Raw genomic sequence first — 21,902 nt, forward strand, 5'->3', positions numbered from 1 at the left:
TATCCTATTGAGGTGTGTTAATAATAATGTGTTGAATATCAATACCTTCTCCTCTAAATAGTCAATGAGCTATATTGTTGTAAATTTGATCTCATTATTAATACAAAATCTTTTAATTTATTTCCTTATTTTTCTTTCAATTAAGATCTTTCATCTCTTAAAATTACAAACACTCACTTTTGTATTTCAAAAAATAAATTCAAACTTTCATTGATTTGTCATTAATAAAATGATCATATAACATGCACCATCTTTAAAAGTTACTTGTGCAGGACCCCACATGTAATCCAGATGTCTTTTGTTCTAAACACAATAATGCTAAAACTAACTCAATTAGCTTTGCCAAATCATTGCCATGTTCATAAAAGTCATCCTATTTGTGTTCTAACTGATAAAGAAAACCACTCTTACTCAAAATAGTGAACCCTCTTTCACTTATATGCTCAAGCCTTATGTGCAGAATATAATGGTGCTTGATTTCAACATAGAAGATATGGCAATCAAACATGTCCCCATGAAACCCTTCGAAATAAATTATCCTTCATAACAATAGTGACATTTTTGTTGACTTCTATAGCTTTACTTTTAGCTGATTACCTTTAACACTTTTCATTAAGGGCACCCAAAGAAATAAGATTCTTCCTTAAATTATAGACGTGTATCACATTTATCAATGTCCCAATTGCACCATCATGCTTCTTAATACGTACAGTACTCTTGCAACAATTTTGCAAGATGCATTATTATCCAACAAGATAAAACCACTTTCAACAAGTTCATAAGTGAAAAACCATGCTCCATAAGCGTATTTGTGTAAGAAACAACCAGAAACAATAATTCATTCATTTTAGAACCATATTCGTCTGCTGCACCAAAGGCATCAACATCATCATCACTTTATACAAATGTTTGCCGCTTGATTTGAATCTAAATTTGTTCATTTTATCTTTCACATATAGCTGTTCTGGTATCTTAATCAAGCAAACAGTTCAATCATTGTTGTCACCAACAATCAATTCTTTTGACTTTTATGGTAATTGACATAAAAGTACCTTTTTATCTTATAAAGGGAAAGCACATAAATACCTCAAAATGCCTCAATACCAAAGACGGAACTTTTGCCCGAAAAGGAAAATAAATAGGATTTCTTCTCTTCCACATCTTTCCAGAAGAATCTCTCAAAATGAGTTTACTACATAAATGGAAGATTCCCTTTTTTTCTCTATTTTTTCATTCCCCACATAAAACCTCAAATGTAAAAATCAATCGTCTTTTAATTACAAGGCACACGTGCCAGAGTTTAGGTACTAATGCTTAGAGAATCTCAGAAGAGTGAACAAAAATATTTTACAAAAAAAGAAAGAGTTATCCGTGTGCAATTATAATTGACAGAAGTCAAAATTAATTTTCTTTATATGTGAATATAACATGAAATACATCCGACATGTTTTACTTGAATTTGTGGCTAGATACAATAAAGCCTTTATGATGTTCATCTCTTTAAAACTAATACTTGGGTTTGTATCGCCGGATTGGACAGATTTATTGAAGCCATACGAATTTGGACAGAACTTGCCACCCCATACGGTAGCCATAAATGAATCAATTCCCTCTCTAGCAGTGAAAATTGGGTGCCAGAGTAGGAATGCAGCAAGCTCAAGGGCCTTGCATCAATCTAACCAGTAACAAATACATCAGTTAAATCTATAATTTGTTGGGCCTTTGACGGTGAAAGAAGCTGCGTTATGATTGGCAAGCTTTTTATCGCGATTATTTAGAATGCGTGGAATTGTGTGAAATTCATGGATCAGCTGGCATCAATTACAGAAAGCAACCAAAACAAGGAACAACTTTGCCCTTTTTTTCCTTTCCCGATTCTTTAAGGATACCAAGAATTTACTTTTTAACTTCATGGAAACATTTGCTGAGCTCGTCTTTACATGCATCCATCCGCATATTGTCACATAACCTCCTGCTAGGCAGACGCCATAAACTTCGATCAGCAACTCATTTAATACGTAATTGCTTTTCTTGCACAAGCGGTGCCACTAATTTTGACAAGCATGCAATCGTGCATGCTTGCACACACACACGCACTAGAGAAAGAGAGTGTGTGAGTGGGTGAGTGAGTTAATCACTGCGTTGCATCTTTTTCCGTACCTGTTAGAATAACTATCATTCCACTGATTCATGACCCAGTGGTGGGAAAGAAATGGTGATGAGCTATAAGAAGTTTACTGAAGTTGGCCACGTCATCACAGCCTCACCTTTCCGGAGGTACCTGTCGGTTCCCTGTACTTCTTCACAATTGCTTCAAGAATCCCATCTGAACCAAAGTTTCCTGAGAACAGTCTGGGGTCTACAGGGCCAGGCAGGTAGAATGAAATACTAAACGGACCTGGTGGGCATAAATGTTGTGTTTTCATGTGAAATACCCGTGAATTTCTCATAACGGTACTTTCCCCTGTTGACGTCACACCCCTAATGACAACTTTCCCATCATACTCAATCTCACAACTGAATTGACCTGCAAACATGATAATATCACGGTCACAACTCAATCTAATAGACTAAAGAGCATTCTTACAAAGAAAAATATTAAATCCAACAGCAACATTAGTTGCAAACTTTTTGGAATGCCTTGGAAAACAACTATGGTAACAAAAAGGAGTACATTCCTCCCAGTCCTCAGATGCTTCAAAGGCAAACACAAAATATATCAATCTATCAAGTACAGTAGTACTGCATCTGATGTTTAAGATTTCATTTTTCATTTGAAGAACAAACATAGAACGAAAGAACCACCAAGCTGACCGCTGTTTAGTCAGAGGAACTAAAAATGCCCCAGTATTTTTTTTTTCTTTTTTATTAATGAGGAACATAAGAATAAATTTTTGTCAACAAGGATAAATAAGTGGTTATAGATCCTATACAGGGAATTGGCATGCATTATGAAGCAAAAAGTGGATGAATCTAATCAGTGTGGTGGCTCTTTGTACTTTTGGCAGCATCTATACTTTCCTTTTATCAGAAATACTAAAAGAAAGTTGATATCAGGAGAAGAATTTGCTGGACTTAGCAATATGGATAGCTGAACAACCAGATGCCAAAATTACTATTAATAATAACAAACAAATGTTCAATAGCCAAGATAACTTGATCCACTATCAAGCAAAATCTGTTACCAACTTCCATCCCATGCAGCAAAGAATCAGATGAACAACATCCACTTTTACAACAAATTACACGTTTTGCTGCAAGGCATCATTTTATATAAGCAACCTTCATTGCACTTTTCTTGCATGATGTCTGTATAGAATCATTTTTCTTGTTCTGACACCCAAATTCAACTTCTAGGTTTCAGTTTTTCTTTTTTACTTTCCCTCTGGGCAGTTTAAGTATCAGGAATAAGAAGTAAATGAAAACACGGGTGAAAAAGGTCAACAAGATGGTTCCACAACAGCCTGATGTCCAAAGGATTTCATCTTATCCAAATCGATGTAGATGGAACTCTTCACTTTATTGTGGCCCATATGACAGGCAAACTCCTGCTGTCAATTGAGAACACACAGCTAACTAGCTCAACTAACTGAAAGAGGTACATGGTTAGCTCTTGGTCTTTGGATGACACTACCCTTGGAATGATTTGGTAGTCTCTTCAAGATCTAAAGTCCATGAATTTTCCTTGTGTCAATGTACATTTTCAGCAGCATGCTTAAATTCTTGCCAGCTGGTTGAGACAGTTCAACCACAAATTCATGTACCAAATACTATTAACCTCATGCAATTTCAAGTCATTTGCGCCTTTAACATTATCACAATATTGTGCTCAAGTTTTTATTCGCGAGGCACTCCAATATTAATCAAGAAGTTCCCTTTCCTTAAGAAAATCAAGGGAATTCAGAAACATTAAGTATTATATAGAAAATTTATTATGTTTCCTACGAATTTCCTCCAAAAACATTGATAAAAAATCCAAAATAGTTATTAAAATGTTAAATATCAAAATTTTAAAATATATTAAAGAATTTTGTGCCCGAACAACGGGATAAAGGTGCTACATTTTTTTTTTCGCAATCTTTTCAAATTATCATGATTTTTTCACATTTTCGTCAAGCTTCTTTGATTTTCCATTTTTAACACAATATTTTGAAAGAAAAAGCCAATATCTGACAATGGTCATTAAAAAGGAAAGGGATTCACCCTACTCTATGCATGCAACTTTTGCCCAATACCTGCATTAAAAATCGGAAAGCTTCTTGTTTTTCAGCCAATTGTCTTTTCTGAATTGTGCCAGTTCAGGCAACAAAAGATTCAAAAGCAAGATATTTCAGAACATATTTTCAATACCCTTCAGATATCCTGACCCAGGAAACTAAATTCTCATCACAGTTTCTAAATGTAAATGCAGTCAGTAACAGAAGACAAGACGGCAGGACATAGGTAACTATCGCTATACAACTAACCCATCCATTAAGACTGTGCCAATGCATACTATATAAAGCAACTGGTTATTTAAATTCATAAAAAATTAAATAAAAATGGCCCTTTTAACATCCCAAAAGAGCATCAATTCTTCATTCAAATTGCAGTGTCGCACGATGTAAGATTGAAAATAGCATTAAAAAGGGAAACTTTTGGTACCATAAGAAAATTAGCTGAAAAGCATGTCATATCCATGGAGCAAACTACCACTATTAGCTGATGCAATTATGCTCATCACCATCTCACCATGAAAAATATAACATGAGATAGACTGATAGTGCAATTGACACACTTATCATTTAACATATATAGATCACGTATCTGTCCAATGAAAATCAATATCTTACATGGTGATTCATAGTTAGAAACACAAAGGTATTGCACTTCAACACCAAAAACATCAACATGATGGTGAGATCTATATAGTAAAGTTGGAGCATTATCGAACTTCAACTGCACGAACATCAAAAGACAGGAAAATAGGCCATTTCACATTCAGCAAAAATACACAGAGAACGTGATGTATAGGGCACTGAAGCAGGAAAATGATATCACAGAAGCAAATGAGAAATTATCTTAAAAAAAGGGAAATGGACAAAAAGGAACAGAAAGACAAGGTTCATACGTGCATCTTTTTTGACACCAGGAAGAGCAATTCTAAAAAGGTATGCATCCTTGCTTGTGCCAATATCAACGAGTCCAACAGGTGGCCCAGCTCGTCCTTCCTTGGCTGTTCCTGTAAGAATGATAGATGAATCGAAGTTCCAACTTTCTACACTGGGTGAAGAAGAAAGAAACAGGATAGATGGTCCAATAGGATGAGGAGACTGAACTGGCAGCTCTTCCTCATTGAAGGAGTCAACAGGAACATAATTAGCAAGATCAGTTCGAGGAGGTGGTGGGAGCTGCATCTGCAGGGCTACTCTAAGACGTCTTCTTTGGTTAGAAATTCTCCTTCTAGCAGCAGCAGCAGCATTTCCATTTGGAAGATCTTTTGGTGTCTCCATGACCATCGCATAATTGGGCATTTGTTGACTCTCATCCCTATCTGTCCTATAACCATGCCTATAGAGTTGTGCTTCTTCTCTGTCAATGTTCAGGTCATCCAATCCTGTTAGCCACTTAAACCTTTGAAGATCAGAAGGACTGATATAAGATGTGGTTGGGCTATCAAAGAAAATTATTCCCTTGAAGATCTTGAAACTTCCCTTGTACCTTCCCTGTTTGTGAATATCTGGAGGAAACAAGGTCGTGAACTGCCGGTCATCATCAAGACTCTCAAGTACTGGTGGAGGAAGCCGTCCCTTAAAATATTGGTAGAGTGAATGCACCCTTAAGACAGCACTAGGATGTGCATTCCGTAGAACATAATAGTAAAGGCACTCAACATCAGAAAGCTTAAGAAAAGCTTCTCCCAAATCAGAAGAATAATAAGGAGGAAGTCCTTCAGCTATTCGCTGGAATGCAGACCGCCTTGGAATATCAGTTTTGACATCAGGGCCAAGGTAAGTACCCATTATAAAGTTCAACAAGAAGCGCTGATCATTAACTGAAGCTTCAACCAGAGGTCGAGAGTTCTCAATAACATCCATCTGTTGTCTACTCTGGTAAAATTTCACACCTTATTGGACTGTTACAGAAAATAGAGAGACAAATCAAAAAAGAGAGGCAGTGAAGAAATTGGAAAAACAACCAAGTTATAACAAAACAGACACAAACATATAAATTGAAAAAATCAGTGTCGCGATGAAAGAGAAAACTAGAAAATGCTAAGAGTTCTATATACCCATGAGATGAACAGTTAAACATATTTATGTGAACTGAACTAAAGCATACAGAATGTAGCAACATATAAATAACCATATCAAAATCCTGACTTGATTGTCTTCACAAATAACCTCACAATAAGACAAGTGCACAAATGCACAATCAACAAAATAACACAAATAATTTCAAGCAGGTTAACCACTCAGGCACAAAGCATAAACATGAAACTGTTACAGGCTACGTCACATGGGTGTGGGTAAGGTATGGGTTTGGGTACGGTGGTACGGGTTCGGACATAGCAATTTTGAAAATTGTGGGCACGCGGGTACGGAAAATTTTATATTCTCAAAAATGATAAATGTTGAATGAAAAAAAAAATTAATAGTTCACACTTATAATCTCATAAGAAAGTCACAAACAAAACATTGTTTACCACATAAGAACACTATTATTATCATCATTCTAGTCAATGCCCAACTTGTCCTCCTCTTCTTCCACATTAGAAGATGTTGATGGAATAGAAGGTTCTTCGAATCTTGAATTAACAGCTTTAAGTTTATTGCCTTCCTCTAAGTTAAAGTCTTCAACATTCACGTCCCACTTTTTAGGCTTGCGCCTAAGCTTGGCTGATCAGCATTCGGCAGCAACAGTTTGTTTGTTGAAGATTGAAGATTATCTTCAACACCCGACAAATAGGCAGCACAACAACAAATAAATGGCAGGCGAGGCGACAGATAGGCAGCCAAAATAGCCAGCGACAGATAGGCAGCCAAAATAGCCAGCAACAGATAAACATGTAAAATCAAACAAATATGAAAAAATGGAAAGATCGACAGTTTTGCAGTTCAATCTTCAAACAAAAACATCATCAAATCAACAAAACAAAAACCCCCAAATCAAGAAAATGAAAACCTTGTTGTAATAGCCAAAAGAGAAAAAAAAAATACTTACCTGGCTGCCACCAGCTACTGCCGAACATCCACAGACGTCGTCATCGCCGCCAGTCATCGCTGTAGCAGACAAGGGTTGAAGAAAACGCAGGTAAGTCAAGCTCTGTTGTAGAGCTCAACTTTTGTTTCTTGAGTAAAAATGAACAATTTTTATGGTCTGGATCGGGTCTGACCCAGACCCAAGACCCGACCCAACCCATACCCAATAGCTTAGTTGTACCTGCTTCCATATACCTACATAGTGGAGCGGATACGTGGGGCAATTCCACGTACCCGTGTCACATAGGTTACATGTTGAAAATTCTTTGCAAAATATTGAGAATAAAGAGGACTAATCCCTCTATGTAGACATGAAGGGAGAGTAGATCTAGGCATCTAGCCCTTGTCAGAGATCGAACATCTCTAATTGGAGTAGTTGGACCTAGCCAACCACTAGTCCATCTCAGCCTCTCAGGTAAAGGCTCATTCTTGAGTCTCAACCAATGATAGTATAAGAGGGGGAAAAAGGAAAAGGAAATATGGGAACAAAAAACTACATTCTCAACGTATATACGTAATAAACCTGTATTCTAAGCATATACATATATGATTAACATATACACAGTGGCTTACATATATTTTACCCCCTTCTCTCTCTTTCTCTCTCTCTCTCTCTCTCTCTTCAAACTTATGATGCTATCACTAAAAGTTTCTTTTGGAGAACACAAAGCTTCAGTAAAATATTTTGGTAGTTTACACTGTTAAAGAGTGTTTCTAAAATATTAAAAAGTTATAGAGGTCTTTAAATATTTTCTTATAGTAGTTGGACTGTTTATGTAAAGTTTGTACAGCCAGCCCTAATCTCTTTTAAAGGAGATTAGGGTTACGTTAATGAAGAATTCCTTTTGGCTTTCTCTCTCATCGTAACATGGTATCAGAGCCTTCTCCTGTGCCGACAGACAAGTGAGTTTTCCGGCGCTCATTCTCTCTAGCGACCTCTTCCTCCGGCAATCTCTTCCTTCCTCCTTGTCACCTCCCATCTCTATTCCTTCTTACCTCCCAATAAGGAGACGGTAAGAGAATAGAGGTTGGGTGCGCTGCGTGGAGAAGGACCTGATCACGCTTCTGTGGAAGGCGTGATCAGATCCTTGAGTGGATCTCATGGATGTTGATTGCTATAGATCATGGGATATGAAGTTTGTAAGTTGAAGTTTAATGAGTTGTGGACTGTTGCTTATCGTAGGTATGAGATCTATCATTTGATTGTGTTGGGATCTTTGTCGTGCGTAGTGGACAGCCAGATTTATGTGGTGTGGCTGTATTTAAGAATAGCAAGCTGTCCCCTGTTTTGGGCAGTGGTGATATCTACCTTCCATATTTAGGCACTATTACACGTGTTATATGCTCCTCAATTTTCGATTAACTTGTTATCTGTTAAGCAACTACCTATTGACTTATAGTGTAAAGTCATTTTTGCTGCATCTTCAGGCCATGAACGTGAGGGACTTTATTTCCTGTCGGTTCCAGTTGATGTTGCTGCATCTTCAGTCCCTTCAAAGCCTTCTCCTTACCAGTGGCATCTCAGACTAGGTCATCCATCTGTACCCAAACTTCGTTGCATGTTTCCAGATATTCCTACATCAGAGTCCTTATGTGATGTTTGTCAGTTGGGCAAGCATACACGAAGCAGTTTTCCTTCGAGTCAGAGTCCATCTGGTCGGAGTCCATTTGATCTCATTCATGTGGATGTATGGGGTCTAGTCGGGTTACTTTTTGTTCATGTTTCCGATACTATCTTGTTTTAGTTTATGATTTTACTAGAGTCAATTGGGTTTTCTTGTTAAGGGAAAGATCTGAAGTCATATTTATTCTTTAGATATTTGTCAAGGAAATAAAAACTCAGTTTGGTCTCATTGTAAAAAATATTCGCATTGATAATTCTCTTGAATTCAAGTCTTCCATTCTACTTCAGTTTTATGTCAACCATGGCATTCGACCTCAATATACTTGTCCGCACACATTCCAACAAAATGGTGTAGCCGAACACAAACATCGGCAATGCCTAAATGTGGCTCGCACCCTTATGCTACATTCTCACATGTCTGCCTATTTTTGGGGTGATGCTATTCTTACTGCATGCTATCTCATTAATAGCTTACCCTCATCAGTCATCCAAGAACGTATCCCCATTCAAATTTTATATACAGATCGATCATTATTTCATATACCTCCCAAAGTATTTGGATGCACCTGCTTTGCACATATCCTAAGCCCAGACAAAAACAAACTTGCGACCCAAGCCATCAAATGTGTATTTATTGGCTATTCTGCCAATCAAAAATGATATAAGTGCATTGATCCCCAGACCAAGAAAGAGATTATCAGTGTGGATGTTACATTCTTTGAGTCTCGCCCTTATTTTTCCCCTTCGAGTTCTTCTATGTCTGAGATGTTTGTACTTTTCCCCTTCGAGTTCCTCTATGTCTGAGATGTTTGTACCTGTTTCTCTTCCTATTCCACCAGTGTCACATGAGTCATTCCCACCATCTCAACCTAGGCCACATGAACGTTTCCTTGACCCTCCATTGGTTTACACTCGTCGTCTTGGTCCCTCTCCCAACCACCCACCAGCGTCTTCTCAAGAGGCAAGCTCCATTGATAAGACTGACTCAGGTTTAAATGATGACCATTCTGCAGACGATCTCCCTATTTTCATTCACAAAGGCAAGCGACAGTGCACACTACATCCTATTTCTAATTATGTTTCTACTGACCGTCAAATTACAAGTTTGGTGCAGTTTGATCGAGCTTTATCTAGTCACGTTATCACGGCTTCTCACCATCAAGCCCTCTTAGATCCATGGTGGTGACGAGCCATGCAGGAGGAAATGGATGCTCTTATCTCTCGGGAGACATGGGACTTGGTGGATCCACCGATGCACTGTGATATTGTTGGCTCAAGATGGGTGTTCACCATCAAGTATCACTATGATAGTTCAGTAGAACGTTCAAGGCATGTGTTGTCGCTAAAGGATATACTCAGACTTATGGTGTTGACTTCTTTGAGACTTTTTTGTCTGTGGCTCGGTTGAGCACTATTCGATTGATTATATATCTTGCTTTCTAGCGAAAATGACCTCTATTTCAACTGGATGTGAAAAATGTTTTTTTGTGTGGAGACCTGTCTGAAACCGTCTATATGCAGCAACCACCTCGTTTTGAGCGACAGGGGAGTGCTCTAAGGTATGCAAATTAAAGAAGACTATTTATGGACTTAAACAAAGTCCTCGTGCATGGTTCCATAAGCTAACTGAGGTTTTATCTAAGTGTGAATTTCGAGGATCCCAGCTTGATCTCTCATTGTTTATCAAGCGAGGCACATTTGATATAGTGATATTGATTGTATACATGGATGATATTGTTCTCCCTTGAGAAAGTAATCAAGAGATAGCTCAGACAAAGGAGTTTTTACAACACTTTGTCACAAAAGACCTTAGGCAACTCCGGTATTTTCTTGGTATTCAGGTGGCTCGTAGTAGTAAAAGAGCGTAGTGTCTCAAAGAAAGTATGCTCTAGATCTTATGTAGGAAACATGTTTATTGAGAGCTAAACCTACCACACTTCCCATGAATCCCCGCATTCATATACATGATAATGAATCAGAGCCTTTTGACTCTAGGTCTTACAGTTCTCTGATAGGAAAACTGTTATATTTGACTGTCATTCGCCCCGACACTAGCTTTGTTGTGAATAAGCTAAATCAGTTCATGAAAAACCCCGAAAGGTTCATTGGGACGCTGCTGTAATGATTGTCAGATATTTGAAATCAGCCCCAGGAAAGGGGTAATGGTTAAAAAATGGAGAATGTGTTGACATCGAAGCGTACAATGATGTTGATTCTACAGGGTCTGTAGATGACAGGAAGTCTACTACAGGTGTTTGTGTCCTTGTAGAAGGTAATCTTATTTTTTGGAGGAGCAAGAAGCAGAATGTGGTGGCTCGATCAAGAAAGGGGTAATGGTTAAAAAAGGGAGAATGTGTTGACATCGAAGCATATAGTGATGTTGATTATATAGGGTATGCAGATGACAGGAAGTCTACTACAGGTTTTTGTGTCTTTGTGGAAGGTAATCTTATTTCATGGAGGAGCAAGAAGCAGAATGTGGTGGCTTGATCTAGTGTTGAATCGGACAATAGGGCTATGGCTCAACTGCGGCTGAAATGTCGTGGGTTAGATCATTACTTCTAGAGTTAGGTGTTTCAGTGAATCTTCCAATGAAGATGTATTGTGATAACAAGGCAGCTACATATATTGCTAACAATCATGTTTTCCATGAGAGGACTAAACACATTAAAGTGGATTGTCACTATGTTCGGGACCTAGTTCAAGAAGGAATTGTGAGCACTATTCATATCTCTTTAGAAGATCAGGCAGCTGATATCCTCACCAAGGCTCTTCCCATAGGCGATTTCCTAAGATGTTGTAACAAGCAAAGCATGATTGATATATATGCTCCAGCTTGAGGGGGAGTGTTAAAGAGTGTTTTTGAAATATTAGAAAGTTAGAGAGGAAGTGTTTAAATATTTTCTTATAGTAGTTGGACTGTTTTTGTAAAGTTTGTACCACCAACCCTAATCTCTTTTAAAGGAGATTAGGGTTGCGTTAATGAAGAATTCCTTTAGTTTTGGCTCTCTCTCATCATCGTAACATACACTTTGAAGAAACATATGGAAGATCAATTGTATCCTTCAAGTACTACTCTCTAACGAAGTGACAATCCATCTTGATGTGCTCAATATGTTCATGGGAGGTGTGATTTCATGACATGAAAAGAGCATTTTTAGTGTCATAGTACAATTTGGTGGGAATTCCCCAAGAGAATTCCCATATCTATTAACAGTTGTAGTAGCCAATGTTTTAAAACCCAATGACTTGGGACTCAATTCGTCCATTCACGACTTGGAACTCACAGGCCAACTCAGTGCCTTGAACCGAATTTTGTTAACAGTTTTTTATAGAAAACCCACACATAACTAATATTAAACATTTTTTTCATTTCAGTTCTGCATTTTCTTTTTTTACTCTAGAAACTCTCGTCAAAGAAAGTGAACACAAAAAGAAGACTAGAAAAGAGAGAGATAGAGAGAGAGTCTCGCTCTCTCATTTATTTATGAGGCCTCTCTCTCTCCCCCACCCCCCCTTTTCCAGTTCACTTGTTAAAAAGAAGAGAGAGAGATGTCATAAATACATAAGAGAGAGGGAGAGAGAGTAACATTGGAAATATGAGATAGTTAAAAATTGGCAGTTTTGAAAAAGAATGGATTTGAAACTGGTAAACAAGAACAAGAACATTGAAAACAAAGAAAGTATGGGTTCTTGTGTACATTTTAATGCTTTTTAACTTTTATAACGGTGCTAATTTTGAGTTTTTATAACCATGAGATTAAATAAACTCACTAAACTTAGTTGGGGAACACTTATTTAACTCATGACTCGGCCAAGTCAAACAAGCCCTCACCAAGTCATGCCAAGTTTTGTGCACGATGAGTCCTATTGGGTCAACTTGGTAGGTGGCTGAGCTGAGCCGAGCTGAGCCAAGTTGTTTGACCGGGCGAGTTTTAAAACACTAGTAGTGGCCACAGGATCTCCATTACCGTAGTTATTGATCTAAATTGGCTTCTATGGTTGATACAAAGACCAGTTATTGTTTATACTTTTACGATATTAGTGATTAGGCACAAGACCTGGTAGTGGAGTACCTATTGTTTGGAAGCACTTACTGTTCCTTTTATGCATTTGATAGTATGTCAAACCACAGTCATGTGGACTGAAGTTGGTGTATGTTGAAATTGACTTGCCACATGAATTGCATGTGCTATGTTTTGTCTAGTGGTATAAGTCTACAAGTGATGCAACTAATTGTCTATAAAGAGTTAAATTATCCATAAGAATTTCAATCATCAAGTTTGTTTTAGTCCCAATGGTTTCAGAAATTCCAGCCATTTTATCATCAATTATCATTGACCTAGTAATAATACATAAGGAAAGCTTTGCTCGTGTAAGATATATCTTTGTGAAAAGTAAACAACTTCAATGCCAAAAAAATACCAAGGAAATATCACATTTTAGTCTGCCTTCCAAAGAGTAGTTTGACTTCCTGGCTTCCAGCTTCGTCATTTCAGGTTTTTAACATGTTATCTACATGCAAAAGTAACATCACAATTCTTGCACTAGAGTTCTTAAAGAACAGTGCAGTGTTGGTAGAACAAGATTTATAAATACATTTCATCATTATGTTATTAACTTTATCCAACCAAGATTTAGGTTTTCACACCCTACAAGGCTTTTCCCAACCAAAGCACCATAAAGGACATTCATACTCAATGGAACAATTATATGGACTTTCCCATTGAGATGAATGTTCAACTCTTTAAAAGCTTTGTCACATGGGTACTGCTGTAAAGGCAATGTACCCGTACTGGTCATTTACGACACCGGTACTGGTACTGGTAGTCTGGTACTGTCCTAGGTACTTCTTGAGTACTAGTCAAACAATACCAGATACGGTCAATGTACCTAGAACTGTATCCGTCTTATGTAGGACTTGGTCAAAGTTGACCGAGTCCTTTCCTATCCAAAATTTAGAATTTCAGTTTTGTTCTTTACACCATTTATACTTAGGAAACACATATAGAGATCCGTTTTCATATTTTGTTTAATAGTTTCTTCTTTAGGATCTATAAATTTTGAATCATGAATGTGTTATTTTGTTTGAATTCTTATTTTATATATATATATATATATATATATATATATATATATATATATATATATATATATAGCCGTGCCCCCGTATCCAAGTTTTTTTAAAATAGTCCGAACATGTACCCGCACCAGCACCTATACCTATGTGACATAGTTTAAAAGTCATTTGGAAAATATTCTATTTCTTAAATGAGCTAACATCCATAAAAGTTCTAATAGTGGTCAGTTTAGCTAAAGGACAAAAGTTTTTTGACAATTTATTTCATATTCTTGGTCTTGGGGAAGTCTTCAGCTACTAAATTAGCTTGTGTCTTTCTAAGGAACCACCACGCTTGGTCTTCACTTTAAATCCTAAAACCACATAGTTTTCTTACCTATGAGTAGTCCTCGAATCTACCAAACATTGGCTCTTCTAAGGACATTTAAATCAATATTAGCTCATTACAATTAGTTGGTTCAAAATAAGGATGTATAGGAAACCAACCTATTGGTACTCCTATCATTCTCTCCCATCTAGGAGTATTTGCTTGTTGACATTGAATCTAGACAGTAATGCTATCTTGATTTTGAATCCCAGAGGACCGATTTGTATTCATCTAGTGTAAATTACTGATAATGAATGTTCCTTTCCCAATATTTAACCCGAAATTTTTTCATTGACCAAATCAAGATTATCAATAAATACATCATCACAGCCATTGTTTCATTGCTAGAAGCAATTCAAACAAGAAAGAATAACAAACATTTTCATTTTGTGTTTTGAATCCTTCAAATCTACTCTCTTTCCATGAAATTTATATTATTTGGAATAAACAACTTGTCACTTTTCATCATAGCATCTATAGTTCTATACCTTTTTAAGACTTTGAATATCTAGTAAAGGCATAAGGAACAGATTTTGAGAATAGTTTACCTCTTTTATAAGTTAAAATGAAGAATGCACTCTAAAAAATTCTAAGCCTTTTGTAACGTTGTCCATACTTGAAAAATTTCGAAAAGAATAATATTCGATAAAGGATTTAAGGCATTCCATTAATAAGATAAACCAATCTAAGGCCACTTTGCCCCAAAATTTCGTTGAAATACTTAATAAAATGAGCAAAGCCCATGTAATTTCAATGATATGTCTCTATGCATTCCATCAGATAAGCCATGTCATTGAGAAGCTCTAGGGCAAAACTTTTTACGTCCAATTTTATTTTTTCAAATACTTTTTGAATCCATGCGATGGGTATTATGCTCCCAAGTCAATTCCAAAATTCCTAGCCACCAAATACAAAAGTGCTTAGCACATGAAGCAGGAGGATATCTTAAGGAGTGTGATACCATCAAAGGTATGCTCATATTTGTAACCCCATAAGAAGCAGTGAAAATATAATAAGGTGACAACATTATATAGCAGTATCTTGAAATACTTGCTCAACTTTGGGATGAACTAGATCCATTGAGCCAAAAGGGCACATTATCAAACATGCTAACCTTACACAAACTGTAACTTCAAAAAGAATAATTCTACCAGTTTGCAATCAGGCTTAGGTCAGAATAAGATGGTGGCGGAACCTCTCTTACTGATAGTGTTCAAACTATTCAGAACCATAAATCGACAAAAGTTCAAGCAAAATAGTTCTCTAAGTTCATATATAATATATTGTAATTAAAATTAAAAAATTTCCCACTATCTACAATATAAACAAAGTTAAAGAGCTACAGATGGCCCTACAAAGAATGAGCAGGATCTGGATACGACCTAGACCAGAATCATGAAGTACCAGGTATGCCAAAAAGTATTTGCATCTGAGATTTGCTTTAACAACATGGATGCTTGACCCAAGATGGAGTAGCCATGCAACTTCACCCATGTGACTTGGGGCTGCCGAACTCAATAAGGAAGAGAATGGACTCTTGAATTCAAATCAAGAGTGATAATGTGTTATCATCACTTCATGACTCTGTGTCTAAGTCAAAACTCAAGACCTATAAGGCCAGATCTGGATCTGACCCAGGCCAGAACCATGAAGTACTTGGTATGCTACAAGTATCTGCATTCCCAAATTGCAATACCAACATGGGTGCATCACCCAATAAGGCACACTACGTCTATCAAGCTCATGAGATCATGTACAACAAAAAATGATGAGATGGAAGATCTTCAAGATTGAAGCAAAAGAACATCATGATCAGAAAAAGATGCATACGCTTCTCTCAAAAGCAGGGGTTAGCATAGAAGCTAAACAAAATAAATTAACCGTCTGCAAACTACAAATAGGGACTACAGTATCAGGTAAATCCATATAGTCACTAGAGCAACGGTGGTTAATAAACACTTGTTTGTCTGTGGTGGAGGTCGGACGACACTGGAATAGCGGGGGGATCGTCGGACGGCGGTGAATGCTGCTAAGGTAGAAGGTAACACAAGTTGAGAAGGAGAGCACGAGATTAGAAATGAAACCCTTTTTTACCCAGCCAGGAGAGAGAGGCGCAGAGCACCTGGAAGACGTAGATCGTGCAGGTGGACGAGCAGTAGTAGTCAGACGACACTGGAGGAATGCAGTGGTGGTCGGATGGCTCCAATGTTGCTGCGGTAGAAGAGAAGACGCCTTCAGATGGATCTTGCACGTTGGGGAAAACGAAAGCCCTAAAAAAATCAGAGTCACAGACAGGCGTTTCATCACCTGCAAGGTGGCGGTGGTGGAGCTGGACGCACGGTGGTCAGACGGCTCCTGGAACGCAGCGGTAGTGGTCGGACGGCAACCAATACAGCTGCGGTAGAAGAACAGGGACAATTGAGAGAGAGACCACGAGAGGAGAAAGTATGAAAACCGAAAACACACAGAGGGGTCAAAGAGAGAGGCGCACACTATACCTGAAACGAACGCCGACGATAATGGTCGACGGAACTTCAGCGGCAGCGAAGAGCACAAGCGAGGGTGATGGAGCCCGACGGGCGAGAGGAGACGGGTGAGGGAGTATGCTGCAAAGCTCAGCTGAGAAGCCCCAACGGCTACAAAATTTGTCCGCGGATAAACGTAAACAGGTTCGACGTTTTTCCGCGGACGCGGAAAGGAACGGTTCGTCGCGGTGTTTTCTTCCGTGCGTGATGGAGGGCGGATGAAAGTGAAATAGTGGATCGCGGACAGACAACCACGGTCAACAGTGCCGTCCGCGCATTTCAAACACGCCCTTGTGGATTTTTATGCTTAGCTTTTAGAAGTTTCATTATGGTAGAAAGTTGTGAATATTTTACTTTCTCCAACATGTGCCATGTGGTGTGAATTTATATCGGCTTTCTTGTATATGTTATATAACTATAATCGGGCATGAGGTTTACTGAAATTGGGGACAACGGCTAAGATTTTTGTCACAAAAACTGATCCTTGCTCTATCAACAGAGGCATGAAGTCCATGAATGTAGGTTAGTGCGAATCATGCACGGCTATATTTTTCTTGTCCATGGATTTTTGTCCCTAGGTTTTCATTCAACGATAGCCGGAAGTTTCTGTGGCATTCAAATGCCCCCCTGTACATCGATATATCCATGTGGTGTGACTTCTTGAATTCTTAATATCTAGAGCACTTTCTTCACATAATTCCTAATGGTCCTTTCGTTCAACTGTTTCACCAATTAATTCCAGTCTAAGTCTGCCAGGCAAATGGAGCTTGTCCTAAAACCAAAATATTGAAAATTTGAAAAAGTATTTCAAGATATAATTTTATAAATTCAAAACATTAAATGTATTTTATATAAACCAAAATCTTCTGACTACTGCTCAGATTATCAATGACAAACGTAATGCCTATTTCTCATCTGGGGTTGCTATATCAGTGCAAGATAACCAGTCTAATTATTTGATTTAGGAAGGTCTTAAACGGGGTCTTTAATTAGATCTTCCTAAGTATGTTTTTCGTAAATTGGGCCCAAACTAATGTCCTATGTGATATATGTACGGCCACCAATGTGAAGCATTAAAAGAAAAAAAAAAGGTGCAAACCTATAGCCATGTATGTATGTATCCGTGTGTGTTTGTATGAACATATAACAACAATAAAGTTTGAATGAACATATACATTTCATTATTTATACTCATAAAATACAAATTATTAAACAAAAATGTGCCAAAATATATTAAAAAATGGTTGACACAGGTGCAGTGCCCTTCCATACGTGCCCACGTCACATAGATAATGATATTTAACTTTGATGCAAAGAAATTGAAGAGTTTTAGCAAACTTTCATATAAGCCATTTTAAATGGATTTTTGTAATGAAAAGATCCAAGTGAACATGATGACTGCTTATAAGGAAAAATGAAATCCAATTTTCTTGGAGAATAGTTCTTTGACAAGAGGTGTTTTTGAGTTAGTGCCCTGTGTATAACCTCATTTTTGTTGTTTCCCTCAGGGACGAAATGGGGTTATTATATATTTTTTCATGATGATTATACTAGGCAATGATATTTAACTTTGATGCAAAGAAATTGAAGAGTTTTAGCAAACTTTCATATAAGCCATTTTAAATGGATTTTTGTAATGAAAAGATCCAAGTGAACATGATGACTGCTTATAAGGAAAAATGAAATCCAATTTTCTTGGAGAATAGTTCTTTGACAAGAGGTCTTTTTGAGTTAGTGCCCTGTGTATAACCTCATTTTTGTTGTTTCCCTTAGGGACGAAATGGGGTTATTATATATTTTTTCATGATGATTATACTAGGCAATGATATTTAACTTTGATGCAAAGAAATTGAAGAGTTTTAGCAAACTTTCATATAAGCCATTTTAAATGGATTTTTGTAATGAAAAGATCCAAGTGAACATGATGACTGCTTATAAGGAAAAATGAAATCCAATTTTCTTGGAGAATAGTTCTTTGACAAGAGGTGTTTTTGAGTTAGTGCCCTGTGTATAACCTCATTTTTGTTGTTTCCCTTAGGGACGAAATGGGGTTATTATATATTTTTTCATGATGATTATACTAGGCAATGATATTTAACTTTGATGCAAAGAAATTGAAGAGTTTTAGCAAACTTTCATATAAGCCATTTTAAATGGATTTTTGTAATGAAAAGATCCAAGTGAACATGATGACTGCTTATAAGGAAAAATGAAATCCAATTTTCTTGGAGAATAGTTCTTTGACAAGAGGTCTTTTTGAGTTAGTGCCCTGTGTATAACCTCATTTTTGTTGTTTCCCTTAGGGACGAAATGGGGTTATTATATATTTTTTCATGATGATTATACTAGGCAATGATATTTAACTTTGATGCAAAGAAATTGAAGAGTTTTAGCAAACTTTCATATAAGCCATTTTAAATGGATTTTTGTAATGAAAAGATCCAAGTGAACATGATGACTGCTTATAAGGAAAAATGAAATCCAATTTTCTTGGAGAATAGTTCTTTGACAAGAGGTGTTTTTGAGTTAGTGCCCTGTGTATAACCTCATTTTTGTTGTTTCCCTTAGGGACGAAATGGGGTTATTATATATTTTTTCATGATGATTATACTAGGCAATGATATTTAACTTTGATGCAAAGAAATTGAAGAGTTTTAGCAAACTTTCATATAAGCCATTTTAAATGGATTTTTGTAATGAAAAGATCCAAGTGAACATGATGACTGCTTATAAGGAAAAATGAAATCCAATTTTCTTGGAGAATAGTTCTTTGACAAGAGGTCTTTTTGAGTTAGTGCCCTGTGTATAACCTCATTTTTGTTGTTTCCCTTAGGGACGAAATGGGGTTATTATATATTTTTTCATGATGATTATACTAGGCAACGATATTTAACTTTGATGCAAAGAAATTGAAGAGTTTTAGCAAACTTTCATATAAGCCATTTTAAATGGATTTTTGTAATGAAAAGATCCAAGTGAACATGATGACTGCTTATAAGGAAAAATGAAATCCAATTTTCTTGGAGAATAGTTCTTTGACAAGAGGTCTTTTTGAGTTAGTGCCCTGTGTATAACCTCATTTTTGTTGTTTTCCTTAGGGACGAAATGGGGTTATTATATATTTTTTCATGATGATTATACTAGGCAATGATATTTAACTTTGATGCAAAGAAATTGAAGAGTTTTAGCAAACTTTCATATAAGCCATTTTAAATGGATTTTTGTAATGAAAAGATCCAAGTGAACATGATGACTGCTTATAAGGAAAAATGAAATCCAATTTTCTTGGAGAATAGTTCTTTGACAAGAGGTGTTTTTGAGTTAGTGCCCTGTGTATAACCTCATTTTTGTTGTTTCCCTTAGGGACGAAATGGGGTTATTATATATTTTTTCATGATGATTATACTAGGCAATGATATTTAACTTTGATGCAAAGAAATTGAAGAGTTTTAGCAAACTTTCATATAAGCCATTTTAAATGGATTTTTGTAATGAAAAGATCCAAGTGAACATGATGACTGCTTATAAGGAAAAATGAAATCCAATTTTCTTGGAGAATAGTTCTTTGACAAGAGGTCTTTTTGAGTTAGTGCCCTGTGTATAACCTCATTTTTGTTGTTTCCCTTAGGGACGAAATGGGGTTATTATATATTTTTTCATGATGATTATACTAGGCAACGATATTTAACTTTGATGCAAAGAAATTGAAGAGTTTTAGCAAACTTTCATATAAGCCATTTTAAATGGATTTTTGTAATGAAAAGATCCAAGTGAACATGATGACTGCTTATAAGGAAAAATGAAATCCAATTTTCTTGGAGAATAGTTCTTTGACAAGAGGTCTTTTTGAGTTAGTGCCCTGTGTATAACCTCATTTTTGTTGTTTTCCTTAGGGACGAAATGGGGTTATTATATATTTTTTCATGATGATTATACTAGGCAATGATATTTAACTTTGATGCAAAGAAATTGAAGAGTTTTAGCAAACTTTCATATAAGCCATTTTAAATGGATTTTTGTAATGAAAAGATCCAAGTGAACATGATGACTGCTTATAAGGAAAAATGAAATCCAATTTTCTTGGAGAATAGTTCTTTGACAAGAGGTGTTTTTGAGTTAGTGCCCTGTGTATAACCTCATTTTTGTTGTTTCCCTTAGGGACGAAATGGGGTTATTATATATTTTTTCATGATGATTATACTAGGCAATGATATTTAACTTTGATGCAAAGAAATTGAAGAGTTTTAGCAAACTTTCATATAAGCCATTTTAAATGGATTTTTGTAATGAAAAGATCCAAGTGAACATGATGACTGCTTATAAGGAAAAATGAAATCCAATTTTCTTGGAGAATAGTTCTTTGACAAGAGGTCTTTTTGAGTTAGTGCCCTGTGTATAACCTCATTTTTGTTGTTTCCCTTAGGGACGAAATGGGGTTATTATATATTTTTTCATGATGATTATACTAGGCAACGATATTTAACTTTGATGCAAAGAAATTGAAGAGTTTTAGCAAACTTTCATATAAGCCATTTTAAATGGATTTTTGTAATGAAAAGATCCAAGTGAACATGATGACTGCTTATAAGGAAAAATGAAATCCAATTTTCTTGGAGAATAGTTCTTTGACAAGAGGTCTTTTTGAGTTAGTGCCCTGTGTATAACCTCATTTTTGTTGTTTTCCTTAGGGACGAAATGGGGTTATTATATATTTTTTCATGATGATTATACTAGGCAATGATATTTAACTTTGATGCAAAGAAATTGAAGAGTTTTAGCAAACTTTCATATAAGCCATTTTAAATGGATTTTTGTAATGAAAAGATCCAAGTGAACATGATGACTGCTTATAAGGAAAAATGAAATCCAATTTTCTTGGAGAATAGTTCTTTGACAAGAGGTCTTTTTGAGTTAGTGCCCTGTGTATAACCTCATTTTTGTTGTTTCCCTTACGGACGAAATGGGGTTATTATATATTTTTTCATGATGATTATACTAGGCATTCTGTGATCTTCCACAATCTATAATATTCTAATGTAAATAGAGGCAGTCTACGTCTGTCATG

The 21,902-nt window shown here is 36.5% G+C and overlaps 1 protein-coding gene across 4 annotated transcripts; it reads right to left on the minus strand.

Moving 5' to 3' along the window:
• Positions 1-1,826: 1,826 nt before the first annotated feature.
• LOC116263085 (increased DNA methylation 3-like) lies at positions 1,827-17,090 on the minus strand. 4 transcript variants are annotated; one of them, XR_004174564.2, is made up of 6 exons: positions 16,811-17,090; positions 16,620-16,707; positions 16,435-16,523; positions 5,111-6,115; positions 2,161-2,527; positions 1,827-1,972 (listed from the first exon to the last, which is right to left on the minus strand). XR_004174564.2 is itself a non-coding variant. In XM_031642677.2 (5 exons), the coding sequence occupies exons 4-5, from the start codon at positions 6,075-6,077 to the stop codon at positions 2,256-2,258; spliced, it is 1,239 nt and encodes a 412-aa protein (XP_031498537.1). In that variant the 5' UTR covers positions 6,078-6,115; positions 16,435-16,523; positions 16,620-16,707; positions 16,811-17,090; the 3' UTR covers positions 1,827-2,255. The 4 variants fall into 4 exon arrangements, 3 of the variants coding, with proteins under 3 accessions (XP_031498537.1, XP_031498544.1, XP_031498554.1); XM_031642677.2 differs by having other exon boundaries at positions 1,827-2,527; XM_031642684.2 differs by having other exon boundaries at positions 1,827-2,527; positions 16,407-16,523.
• Positions 17,091-21,902: the final 4,812 nt, after the last annotated feature.

Source organism: Nymphaea colorata, chromosome 1, assembly GCF_008831285.2.
Source record: "Nymphaea colorata isolate Beijing-Zhang1983 chromosome 1, ASM883128v2, whole genome shotgun sequence".
In the NCBI taxonomy this organism is placed as follows: Eukaryota; Viridiplantae; Streptophyta; class Magnoliopsida; order Nymphaeales; family Nymphaeaceae; genus Nymphaea; species Nymphaea colorata.